Genomic DNA, 12,884 nt, shown 5'->3' with positions numbered 1-12,884 from the left:
TCTTCTGCTCTTTACTCATTTTTACTGCTTTCTGCTGCCCTCGTCTGGGTCTATGGTGAACAGGAAGTGGCTGACCTGCGTTTGAAGAGCAGCAGTTACTGTCAGGAAGTTTCTGACCTGCAGGAGGCGCTGCAGTGGAAAGACAAAAAAATCGGGGTATGGTTTCATTCAGTGCTTTACGATTTTCAAACTTAAGTCTGAAGCTTCACTTCTTCTTTCTTAGGGTTTTACTTTTCTTTCCTTCACTAACTCTTTTCTTTCTTCCTTACTTGCTTGCTTCTTTCCTCTCCTCCCCGCTCGTTGTCGCTCAGGCGTTGGAACGGCACAGAGAAATCTCGGACATTGTTTGCATTGAGCGTGACCGGCTCAGAGACGAGGTGGTTCGACTGCGAGATTTACTAAAGGTATCAAACTCTGAAGAGCAGCAGCAAGAGCTCAGAGTTGAGAATACATCTGATTTCATCAGTTTAGCATTTTAAAACTGAGCATTAGTTCCATAAACTAACATGTAAAAACCTTCTTTTAAAAAAACAATCTGAAAAACCTTTGAGTTTCATTTCACCTAAAATCTCATGCGTTGCACTTACAAAAGATTAATTGTTAAATTTTGTTCTTATTGTAATGAACCTTGTGTCAATTAAAAAAAAAAAAAAAAAAATTTAGGTATCTAAATCTGTTAAAGACTTGTTAATCTGATAAACCTTTATAAATTTGCCCTTTTTTGTCAAGTTACAGCTTTATTATACAAATTAACTTTTTAGATCCCTCATGTTTTATATTTTTATTACTGTTATTTCTCTGTTCTGTGGTAAATAAATGGGACATATAGAGTTCCAATGAACTAATGAAACTTTTAATTTTCAGTGGGGGGGGTTTTCTGCAAAATTGCTTCTTTACTCCTTTAAAACTAATTTTTAATTGATAAAATTGTTTAATGTTTCTAATTTTTTTTTTTTTTTATCTAAATAAATTCAAATGAATACATATATTTACATGAAAGTGAAAAGCTTTGATGCCATGGTCCATTTTAGCATAAATTATATTGTTAAAATTAAACCTATTCTATCATACTTTTATAACTAACATTTCAACTTTATTGATATTAAGGTCAAATTATTTAATTTTATATAAAGTTTATAACTTTCTTAACATTTCAATTTGTGCCTCTAAATGTGAAAGTTTATTTTGAAACATGTTTTGCTAAATTACAGATTATTCTCTCTGCACTTTAACCACTTAAATTTATACTTGCAAAAAAGTTTTTTTTAGGGTTTTTTGTTTGTTTGTTTGTTTGCTTTTCTTGGAGGGAAAGTCGGCGCTCATTCCTTTTGAAACTGTGTCAGTATCTAAACTCTTTTCTACATTTATCAGAATCTTTAAACTAACTTTTTGAAAAATTTAACTAATTTAGAATTTATTCTCTAAAACTTTCATTATTTTCTTTAGTAAAATTACGGTATTCCTTTTAAAGCATTTAAAAAGGGGGTTTATGTTATTAGAATATTTATTTTAGTTTGCTGTGTTTTTAAATTTTATAGCAAGTTTCTAAATCTTACGCAAATACATCGTGACATCTGTTAACTGTCACAGGACAGTTAATGTGAAGCTGTTTAAGATTTTTAAAATTGAACTGTAGGCTTTCTGACTAAATACAAGAACCAACGTTCACACACAGAGGGCGACTGGTATTGATTATGTTGTTGACTGATTACTGATTTTATGAATTTCTGCTGGACAGAAAAACGGGGTAACCATCTCTCCTGACATTACCACCAATGGGGATGCGGAACTCGGTGGGAACGAGGACGATATAAGTGCAGAATCTGCCTCTCGACTGGCTCAGGAGTCTCCTCAAGGTGGCAGAGAGAACATGCTTGGTAAGACCCAAATAAACCTTTCATAAGAATATATAAGTGTTTGGGTGGGGGGTGGGGGTTTGTTTATTTTTTTTTTACTTTTTTATTCCTTTAATTATTTATACATTTATTATAAATATTAATTATTTTATTGTTATTGTTTTTATTCTTTTATCTTTTTTGACGTATGTCCAACTTATATTTTATGATTATGTAAGTGTACATGTAGAAGAATAGGTGCTAACTTTACAGTAGTTAATGTGAATGCAAATAAAGCATTAACTTATCAACGTCATATTATAGTTTTAATACCACAACATTTATGTTTAATGTTAACATTTTGAAATTATAATTGTCGGAATTGCTACAATGTTTTAAAAGGTGTAATTCAGTGTGTTCATTTTTAAAATCAAGAGTACATATTTTTATTCAGGATATTAGTTTGTAAATTACAATTCTGACTTTAAAAAAATTTGTTATATTTTAAGTCATTATTATTAGTTACACAAGTTTGAAGCAGGAATATGACATATGGAATTTTGAGATATGTTAGCATAAAACTGGAGTAGTTTATTTTCACTTGGCATTGGTAATTTTATTTTTGTAATGTTTCATCTCCTTTTACTTTACTGAACCATTTTCTTTTTTTGTTTGTTTTTGTTTCCCTTTTTTTAATATCGCATGATGTGCATGTCTGAATGAGTCTCTAACAAACATATGCTTGTGTAATCTTTCTTTAATTTTGATAAAAATCTCAAATGATTTCAATCGCTTCAGCATCGTATCTGGATTTTTAAAATCAGCTCTTCGAGTTCGTGCTACAGAAGATTAATTCAAGAATTGACGTTTAATCCCTCTGATCGCCTTCTTCCTTCATCACCACAAGCCAGTTAATTCTCTTCTAGACAGTTAATTTATGTTTTACTTCTCTAAGAGTCAGCTGTGTTTGGTCCTCCAATGTTTCTTCCTGGTCTTTCAGGAAAAACTAAAGAGTGGGAGACAAAAGAAGGCAACAGACCACCTGAGAACAACAAGAAAAACTACCTCTGGAAGGTTCTTAAACAGTCAAAGTCATTGAATGACATTTCAACCATCAGCAAAAGCAAGTTGATCAAACAGCCTATAGAAAGACAAAACACAGCTGACAAACATCTAGGAGGAAACGAGGCTGCAAGAACCAAGCAACCAAGACCCAAGAGAATCAAGAAAATCCAGAGCAGGCAACATGGACGTCTTCTACATAGAAAGAAAGGAGCCAAACTACGTATGAATAAAGAAAGGCCAGGGGCTGCTTGTAAGATATATGAACCAAAAATGGCAACCAAACCTAAAAATGAATTTGGGCTGGTTTCAACGGCACCAGCAAACCAGGATCCAACAGAAGAGACACACTCCTTTAGTGAACAGATCAGCAAAACTCAGGAAAATTCAGAAAAATGCCCTGAGGTTGTTTCACCTGTTCTCAAATCAAAACTTTTTCATCATCCTACTGAACATGTCATTCAGGATAGCAAAGTGGTACTGCTTAGTGTATCAAGTCACAATTGTGATGTTTCTGGTAGTGTGGAAAAGGTTCAGATGGACAAAGACACATTTCATGAAACAGCTCAATCACCCGAAGAACTTAAAGACCAGAGGATTCATGAACCAGCTAGACATAGTTCCTCCAAATGTGCAGAACGTAACATTCAAACATCAACATCATTTGCCCCACTGGACATCTGTGCTGGTTTGGAAAAGATGACTCAAAATATCCACCAAGGATTTGCTGGAAATCAAGTTTTTGTAGTTGAAATCTCGCAAATCTTCTCAGAAATCCTGGGATCTCTTCAAAAGTGGACTTCAGATGTGGAAAATATATTAAAGAACAAGCCTAGTCAGCACAACAAAGAGCAAACTGGCCACATGATGGATCCTACACTTAAAAAACATGTGGAAAAATGTCTGACCAGACCTTTAGGCCTACTGAGAGACCATTCAGCTTCAAGGATGTTGGAAGTAGCCTCCACAAGTAAACTGCATGCAGATAATCTGGATCGTCCTATGAATGCTGACCAAAAGGCACAAAGGATCATGTCTAAAACCCATGAAATGGAAGTGGTAGAATTGTTTGGAGGAAATCCTGCTGATATAGATGAAACAACTGTAACAAGTTGCTCAGAGCCTTTTGTTTTTATCGACTCCTACTTCACTAAACCTGAAGAGGCCACAGCAAAGGTGTCTGGGTCAAATCTGGGTTCGTCAACAAGTTCAAAGAGATTCAAGAGTCAAAGCTGTCATGTAGTAGCTGCCAAAAATTCAAAGGAGTTGGTCGGAGACACTGACAGTTGTGAGGAGATCAACGAGGATGGCCAGCAGATGGAAATGGAGGCTCTTGCTGAAGTTGGAAGCATGAAATGCCGCAGAAGACAGAGAGAGTCATGTTCAGACTGCAGGAAAAATAAAAAATCTGAGTGCAGCATTTCCTAAAATCACAAGAATGAAGGAAATAATGATTTGGTAGTCACGGTGTTGGAGCTTTAGATTCTAAATTATTAGACTTTGAAATATCAATGAAGCATCAGTACTGTTATCAGTACTTAAGTATTTGAACTGATCAAATAAATAAAGTGAATATTTAAACCATTCACCTATAAATATGTTCTTTACTGACATGTTTTAATAAGCTGACTGCTTGGAAATTGTTTTCTTGACAGTTAATTGCAACACTGTACAAGGGTAAGCAGCTGTAAACTTTAACTGCCATGAATTTGGCATCAAAACAATTACATGAAATCAATAGTTTATTTCTGTTTAAATGGGTTGATGGTATTTTTAAATTTTTTTTTTTTTTCAGATTAATAAAATGCACTTGTTTGAAAAGAATATTTGTCTGTATTTTACATTTGAAATTTTCTATCATGAATAAATGTAAAGTTTTACAGTTTTTCTCGATTGCTAAAACACATTTCTTGAAACTACGCCTCATATCCTCACAACAGTAAACACAAATCCATAACATCTCACTCAATTTCCCAAACATCCTATTTCCAGGTCAAAATGAAGCTCTACACCCAAAACTATTCACTCCTGCTGAAAAACCAAACTTTGCCCTCAGACATCAAACACAAGCCCTCAAAAACACATACACTACAACAGAGTTTTGCACACTGGTACAATTAATTCAAAACAATAGTTCCAAAACAAATAGGTTGCTTATGGTTCTCCCCTTCAAAACCCTTGTCACATGATAAACACAAAAGACGCAACCAATGTATGTACAGTGGCACATTGTCATTCATGTACTATACAGTACAACACACACCAGAAACATTATCCCACCTCAGCATCTTGTCTTTGGTCTGGGTCAGGCCAGAGAATCTCATCCACATCACAGGCTATATTGGCCCCAGCCAGGCAGCGGGGGTAAAATCCTCTTGCATGCCTGATCCACCCCTGTCATGCATCTACTGATATGTCTAGGCAGGCATCTTCCATGGCCTGAAGGAGGTGAACACGGACATAAGGTTCTCGGTCATACACTTTCCACCGCCATGCCGAAAATAACTCCTCTATCGGGTTTAGAAAGGGAGAGTATGCAGGCAGAAAGATATTAGAAAACCTTGGGTAAACCAGTCACGAACCAGAGCAGCGCGATGGAAGCTGACGTTATCCCACACAACAACGTAGTGAGGCTGCTCTGGCTGTGCTGGTTCCCTGTAGTCCAGCTGGAACATATGTTGTCTTAAACCATCAAGAAAAGCAAGGAGAAGCATAGTGTTATAGGGTCCTAGTACGGCATGGCGGTGGAGTACCCCTCGTTGGCTGATGGCTGCGCACATAGTGACATTCCCCCCACGCTGACCAGGGACATTTACAATAGCCCGATGGCCAATTATGTTCCTCCCCCTTTTCCTTCTTTTGGTCAGGTTAAAACCTGCCTCATCCACAAAGATTATTTCATGGGGAACAGGCCGTCCTTCAATCTCATAGATTCTCTGCAAAACACATAACACAGTAGAGTCAATCGGTACCCTGAACCACAGTTCAAGAGTGCTGAAATGGCAGCATAAACTGCCATGCTGTGATGGTACACAATACTTTATACAGTATCAAAACTCATACCTGAACATATTCCACACGTTGGTTTTTCACTCTGTCAGAGTTTCGTTCGAAAGGGACTCGGTATGCCTGTTTCATCCGGAATTGATTCTTTCGGAGGATGCGGTCAATTGTGGAGAGGCTGATGGCATTTATGCCTCGAAAAAGATGATCATCCTCAATCACTCTCCTTTGAATCTCTTGCAGGCGGATTACATTATTTGCAATTACCATGTTTACAAGTTCCCTCTCTTGCTCCTCCGACAAAAGCCTTAACCTGCCTCCACCAGGTGGTCGTCTCTGTGTCCTACAAAAATAGAAGCACTCATTACTGTAACTGTCACACATTCATTTTACAGGCAAATAATGGAAACATACTGAAACTCAAGACACATAAGTTCAGTAACTTAAACGTTACTGTACAAAGCAGTCTTACTGCAAGTACACCTACCTGTTTTCCTCCCTGAAGGTTCTGATGATGGAGGCAACAGTGAAGCGACTCAAATTTGGTTGTACTCGTTGCCCAGCCTCCCTCATAGTCATCCCATGGACAAGGACATGGTCAACTAAAGTGGCTCGAATTTCATCCGAGACTGACTGTCTTCTTGCCCTTGCTCTTCCCCTTCCTTGTCGCCGTCGTTCTCCACCTCCACCTCCTTCACCACGTCCTCCTCCTCCTCCACCTCTCCCTCCTCCTCCACCACCTTCCTGTTGTCCTAGACCACCTCCTCCTCCTCTTCCACCACGTCCTCCTCTTTCACCACACCCTCCTCTTTCACCATGTCCTCTTCCTCCACCATGTCCTCCTCCTTCACCACGTCCTCCTCCTTCACCACGTCCTCTTCCTTTGCATCTCTTTGGATCCATTGTTTCAAACCTGAATGAGCTGACTTTGGCCCTTTTATCTATCCATCGCAGGTTCTGATTGGTGTGTGCTAAATTTTGACTCCTAGTGTTTCCACCTGGTTAATTGTGTGCTAATTGAGCTCAAGCTATGCTGACTTAAGTTAACATTATTGCATGCTAGTGCTTTCTAAATGACTACATGGTGTAAGCACTGTAAAATGTAGGGATTTGTGTGTAGAGTTTTGCAGTAACAGTTCACCAAATTTGAGTCATGTGTCAAAGCAGGGAATAGTGTTTATAGTTCAGGGAAATGGGTGTGCTTTTTGAACAATAGCGTTACGGTTTTGAAATTTTAGTTTAGAGGCCTGGTTATAGTGTTTAAGCAATCGAGAAAAACTGTAATAAGTAATTTTTGGCTTGAGAAAGCAGAAAGGCTTCAAATTGGTGCCCAGTACACTTAAAGAACTTAAAGAACTGATAACTTCAGAGTCAGAGTTTTAGATTAGCTTTTCAAGGATCCACATTGGGTCCTTTTATATTTTCTATCATGTTTCAGCTGCTCAGACACAACACATGCAAAGTGTGTTTGAAAAACCACAACTAGTCAAAGGACTTTACTTAATGGAGCTTTTAACTTCCATTTACAGGATTTATTATTATTCTCACATAATGCGTCACTCATAATGTTCTCGGGAAGGATTGGCACAGATCTTTTCCAACACAATTAAAGGGGCACTCTGCTCACAATCAATAAAGCTATAATGAAAGGCAGATGTGCCAAATCAGTGTTTGATGTTTAATTCAAGGTTAAACCATAAGAGAATTCAGGCTAGAATAATATGACTGTTTCCTGGACTTATTTTTTTCTGCTGTTTCAGAGTTTCGGCTGAAAAAACTTTTTGAAGAAAGAGAGAGTTTACAGGATCAGGTGAGTTGCCTGTATTATAAAGTTGGAAAGCACCTCCACTGCAGATTTGTTTAATCCGATGTTAGCCAAGTATATGAAATGTGCTTCTGAATGTGTGAACAGGTGAGGCTACTGCAGTCTCAGCTGGATCAGAGACAGAAGATCATCACAGAAGGAGTTCAGAATACAGAAAACGATGGTCTGGAGAACGGGATGGACTCTCATCTGCTAGAACTGCAGAGTGAGTCTTCATCATTTTCATCCTTTTTAATCTTTCATCCTGTTTAATCTTCCTCAACTACCCCTTGCCATTCTTCAGTTTCATGTTTTCTGTTTAGTTTTGTCGTTGTTGTAGTATTCACAAAATGTACATTGGATTTGTGAAATTTCTGTGGATTCGTTGTCAGTAAAATTAAATAATAATTAAAATGATCATTAAGTTTCTTTGTTCGTTTGATTTTCTTTTCTGTAGGAGATGCCAACAGACAAATCAGTGACCTTAAATTCAAATTAGTGAAATCTGAACAGGAAGTCACCACGCTTGAACAAAATGTAAGTACTGACATGCTTAAGTGTTTCCTTCCCAAATGGGTTCAATCTCAGAAATATTCAAACAAGATAAATCTTTGGAGCACTTTTATCATAGGTGCACTGCATGGACAGAAGTGTTTGACCACACCAACTGTAAATCCCTGTTTATCTAGGCCTCTCAGTTCCACTGAAGGAAAATGTTCATGCTTCGGCTTACTGTCACATTTTGGAAAATTCTCTACTTCCAGCTTTGCGTGAACCGTTTTGGGGAAGGTCCTTTTCTCTTCTAGCACTCTGTGCCACTGTGCACAAAGTGAGGTACATAAAAGCTAGAATGAATGAGTTTGCTGTGGAAGAAATTAACCGCCCTGCACACAGCCCTAATATCTGCTCCATCACATACCTTTGATATGAAGTAAAATGGAGACTGCAAATGTCAAAACATCATTGTCTGACCATAAGCCTTCCCAGAAGAGCAGGAGCTGTTATAGCTGCGATGAGGGGATCAGTCAAGATGTGTGGGATGTCATAAAAGCTCCTGTAGGTCTTTCTTGTAGCTTGGCCAGGAAACACAACAAAACTTTCAATCTGTTTAGTTGTACTCACTCCCTCCCTAAAAGTCCACTTTCATCTGACTTCATCAAGAAGTTTGAAACTTTATCTGCCTTAAATAAGACGGTTCATGTTGCTGTTGATGTCCTCAGGTAATCCGTCTGGAGGGTCAGGTGAGTCGCTATAAAGGGGCATCGGAGAATGCAGAGAAGATCGAAGATGAGCTAAAGGTAGAGAAACGAAAGCTGCAGAGAGAGGTGAGAGCACCACCTTCTGTCTGGGAGTTGACTTTCCTTGCTTTGTGTTTTCTGGTTTCTTGGGCATGTATTCTGTCTTCACTGTTTTCTATGTGAGCACTAAGGAACATTTATTGTTTCTATGTCTCTCGCAGCTCCGCTCAGCTCTGGATCGGATTGATGAGCTGGAGGCCAGTAACAGCCACCTCTCCAAGCGCCTGGAGAAGATGAAGGCCAACCGTAATGCCCTGCTAGCCCAGCAGTGATTGCTCTTCCCATCTTCATCTCCAGAGACAATCAGACCTGAACAGAATGTCTTTGCGAGTGCTTGATTTTACTCTAAATAAGCACCAGATATGTGGAGTTTGCTGAGGCAGTGAAAACAAACCAAAACCCGAATCTGAGAAAATGAAATGTGATCTTTAATGTAGCTCTGTGAACACATGCCATCCATAGTCATGGCAGGATTTACCACATCGGACTTCAGACTGTAGCATTGTCCATCCATCAAGCCTCAGAGGACAAAAAAACAGAGCAGATCGAGCCAGGAGACACAAAAACCTCCACTGCATTAAAGCAATGTATTCTAGTTCAACATCCACGTATTTTAGTTCCAGAGGTTAGAGCAAAGATCATCATGTTGGCTCAACACTCCTTACGCCCCAGCAGAAGCTAAGAAATTCTGGTTCCGCTCAGTATGTCTTTACTGGAGCCATTTGTAGAAGCTTCATAGTACATCCATGGTTATCTTGCTTAAACAATCCCATATCGAGCATTATCTGTGGACATGGAAGTCCATATCCAGGCCATCTTGTAGAAGCTTTACAGTCTTTCATCAAATAGTTTACACATGATAGGTGATGAAAAAGGAGTGATCACTTTTCAATGCTTGTGGACAGTTTAGTCAGTGACTGGAAGTGATTTATTTAGTCACCAGCCTCACTGTGCTTTTATCAATCCCTAAAGGCTGAGCAATGCTACCTGTACTCAGTATTTTATTGTTTTTCCTTTTCTTTTTAGGAAAGCCTCAACCTTAAGCAGCCTCAAATGGATATACATGAATAGTTGTGGCTTTTGAAAAATGTTCTTGTTCATGTTAGTGAGGTCTGTTGGAACAAAACCAAACCAAATATATTTATGCGGCATGACTGCAGCACATCTTCTCACAATATATAGGTTGCCTTGAACAAAATATGTTTCAGTAGTCCATATATTATAGGGTAAAGTTTTCATGAGCATTTTTAAACAGGAGCTGAAGCAGGAAAGTGCCTATGAAATCGCCCCAAATTCAGTGTTTTATCATCATATCCAACCTCTCCCCTGATTTTGTATTTATTTAGCTATTATCCAATATCTCAAGGTCACATTACAGAATGTGCAGACTTAAAAACAAAACTAAGCAAACAGAATGTGACCATTTATCTGTGTTTTTACCCTCTGACGCTCCTAATGCACATTAAAAACCATCAGAGCTGCAGTCGTGGTGTCCCAGTGTGGGTAAACATCGACCACCTGGCCCTCCAGGTGTGTTAAAACAAACTCTGCATCTGCCTCATCAGCATCCATCTGTGTGCAGTGTGGCACTACCTCTTCTCCAATACTTGGGGGCGCAGTTTCCCTCAGAGACTGGACAGGAACCTAACCCAGATAGCAGTGCCCAGCCCCACCCAGTATATTTTATTGATGGAACCAGGCAACAGAAGGAGGTGTGGCCACAGTGGAGGAGGTCATCTTGTGTCTCTGTGTTGGATTTTGGGACTTTTCTTGGCACATGGGATGTTAAATCACCAGCTTGTAAATGTAATGAATGAATGAATGAAGAGTTTGAATTGCTGTTTTGATCCAGTGAGAGGGATTTTCTACGGCAGCACCTATGTTTGTCTCTCTGGGTGTTGAAGGATGTTTGGATCAAACTCTTCAAGTGTTAATCTGATAATCAATAATCTCTGATGTTTTTGTGAATGTACGGGTCGCTGCCTGCTGAGCAGAAATCATCAATACAAGCTGATCCTGATCATTCAGTGTGCAATATTTTATCTCATGTTTGGGGAAACTTTCATCTATTTTATTGTATCGGCTGTCCTATTGATTAGGATGCGGGGTGTCAATATATCAGTCAGTGGGGTTTTATTGATTTTATTGATCAGTGTGATGGAGTATTCAATTAAACTCATGCAATATCTCATTGTGTTTGTGGTTTCTGTGAATGAACAAGCCTTCTCAGTTAAAATCCACCATCCACTTGCCTGTAGTACTAAACTGGATTGGCTTGAGGGACGTGACCTTCTGCTGTTTGTCATCTCACTGTAAGGTGACTCATAACACTAATGGACAGGCTGCTGACTGGACTTCTTTGCCGGCGCAGGTGGCCTCCGGACCGGTTTTGTCGACGCCGCTGCCCTCCCCACGGCTGGCCTCCGGACCTGTTCCGTCTCTGTTGTCTGCCTCCGGGTCGGCCACCTGAACTATCTCAGTGGACTCTGTTTTGGGTATGCTTCGATAAAATTCAGTTAAAATGACAAACAGTCTAATTGGAACAGTTGCATGTTATGGACTTGCGCATCAGAAGCACATGAGCAATCATGTTTACATTCTTATTTCTAAAGCTGCGTCCACGAAAAGTGATTTGGTCATTGCACATCACTTTGCTGCTGACAACTGGTTACTTGCAGACATGACAGGTGACTCTCTAAAATATTTACCAGAGCCATTGAATGGAGAGTCGCACCATGTAAATGGACTTGTTCTTATATAGCGCTTTTCTACTCTGTTTGAGCACTCAAAGCGCTTTATACAACTAATTCATTCACACCAGCACCTCTTCTAAGCTCTTAAGTGCTTAGTATCTAACATTCATACACATTCACACTCCGATGATTAGTATCTTGCCCAAGGATACTTGGCATGCAGACTGGAGCAGCCTGGGATACACTGAAAAAAATAATCAGTGGGATAAACATAAAAAAAATTATTGTAATCGGTTGCACGCAATTAAGTTATGTTTTGTCAACCTTATTTTTTCATGTTATAACTGCACACAAATTTTTTGTAACATGAACATGATTTTTTCATGTTTGTATCCTTTTCATTCATGTCAAATATTTATAGACGCTACTTGTTTATCAGACATTAACTGGTTATGTAAAATGTAAAGAGTTCTTTTATGTTAATTGTATTTGACTACCATGTGTTAGATTGACAAGATCATTTTATGCTACACACACACACACACACACACAGATTATGTACTGTATATTTTGCTTTCAATCAAACCAACAAGCAAAACATTTTTCAACAATGACCTGTATTTTTCAAAACAGTATACAATTGGAAGTTGTAACAGCAGTTCAGATTATACATGAGTCATCTGAATGCATCTCTTCCAAAATGTACCAAACACAAACAACTGCTGGATCCTGAATTCAACATTCTAGGGCCTATGAAAATGTTAACGCTGAATTTTCTAGGAATACTGGCCCAAAGGTAAAAGGTGAGAATTCCTCAGGTATTTTTTTTTTTTTTTAAATGTAAGAGCCTTAAGGCAATATGGCAACAGGAATGCAAATATTAAAATGTGACGAAAATAACATTTTCAAACACAAAACCAAGAGCCCTAAAATATGATTTGTTTTGGCTTCCTTCTATAAGTAAAACATCACAATAACTTATACTAACAAACAAAACAAAACAGTGGTTGGACATCACAACATAACCAAAATTACTGTAACCATGTCCAATGAACTTAAAAATTGTATGCCTTCTAAACAGCTGCTTCAATTATTTCAGGCTTTTGACCTGAGAGCAGTTACCAGCTTCAAAATGACTTTGGTGACGGCAATGATGCAACGATCATTTTACAATTGAATGGGACTGAGT

At 38.6% G+C, this 12,884-nt stretch overlaps 1 protein-coding gene across 11 annotated transcripts in view; it reads left to right on the top strand.

Annotated features, from left to right (window-relative positions):
• The window catches only part of lrrfip1b (leucine rich repeat (in FLII) interacting protein 1b), a 28,232-nt gene extending 17,039 nt beyond the window's left edge, over window positions 1–11,193 (top strand). For 9 of the 11 annotated variants that reach the window (XM_024798737.2, XM_024798735.2, XM_024798736.2 and 6 more), the window contains 4 exons: window positions 64–156; window positions 312–404; window positions 1,739–1,877; window positions 2,836–4,675. In XM_024798737.2, the coding sequence (XP_024654505.1) occupies window positions 64–156; window positions 312–404; window positions 1,739–1,877; window positions 2,836–4,325 (1,815 nt within the window). In that variant the 3' untranslated portion in view covers window positions 4,326–4,675. Of the gene's footprint in view, window positions 1–63; window positions 157–311; window positions 405–1,738; window positions 1,878–2,835; window positions 4,676–7,660; window positions 7,711–7,812; window positions 7,931–8,161; window positions 8,242–8,924; window positions 9,030–9,163 lie in introns of those variants that run through there. The other 2 variants (XM_024798744.2, XM_024798739.2) reach the window with 2 other exon arrangements.
• Window positions 11,194–12,884: the final 1,691 nt, after the last annotated feature.

Source organism: Maylandia zebra, linkage group LG23 (genome assembly GCF_041146795.1).
Source record: "Maylandia zebra isolate NMK-2024a linkage group LG23, Mzebra_GT3a, whole genome shotgun sequence".
Taxonomy (NCBI): domain Eukaryota; kingdom Metazoa; phylum Chordata; class Actinopteri; order Cichliformes; family Cichlidae; genus Maylandia; species Maylandia zebra.
The sequence above is the reverse complement of the archived record's forward strand: the minus strand, read 5'-3'. Positions and strand labels throughout refer to the sequence as shown.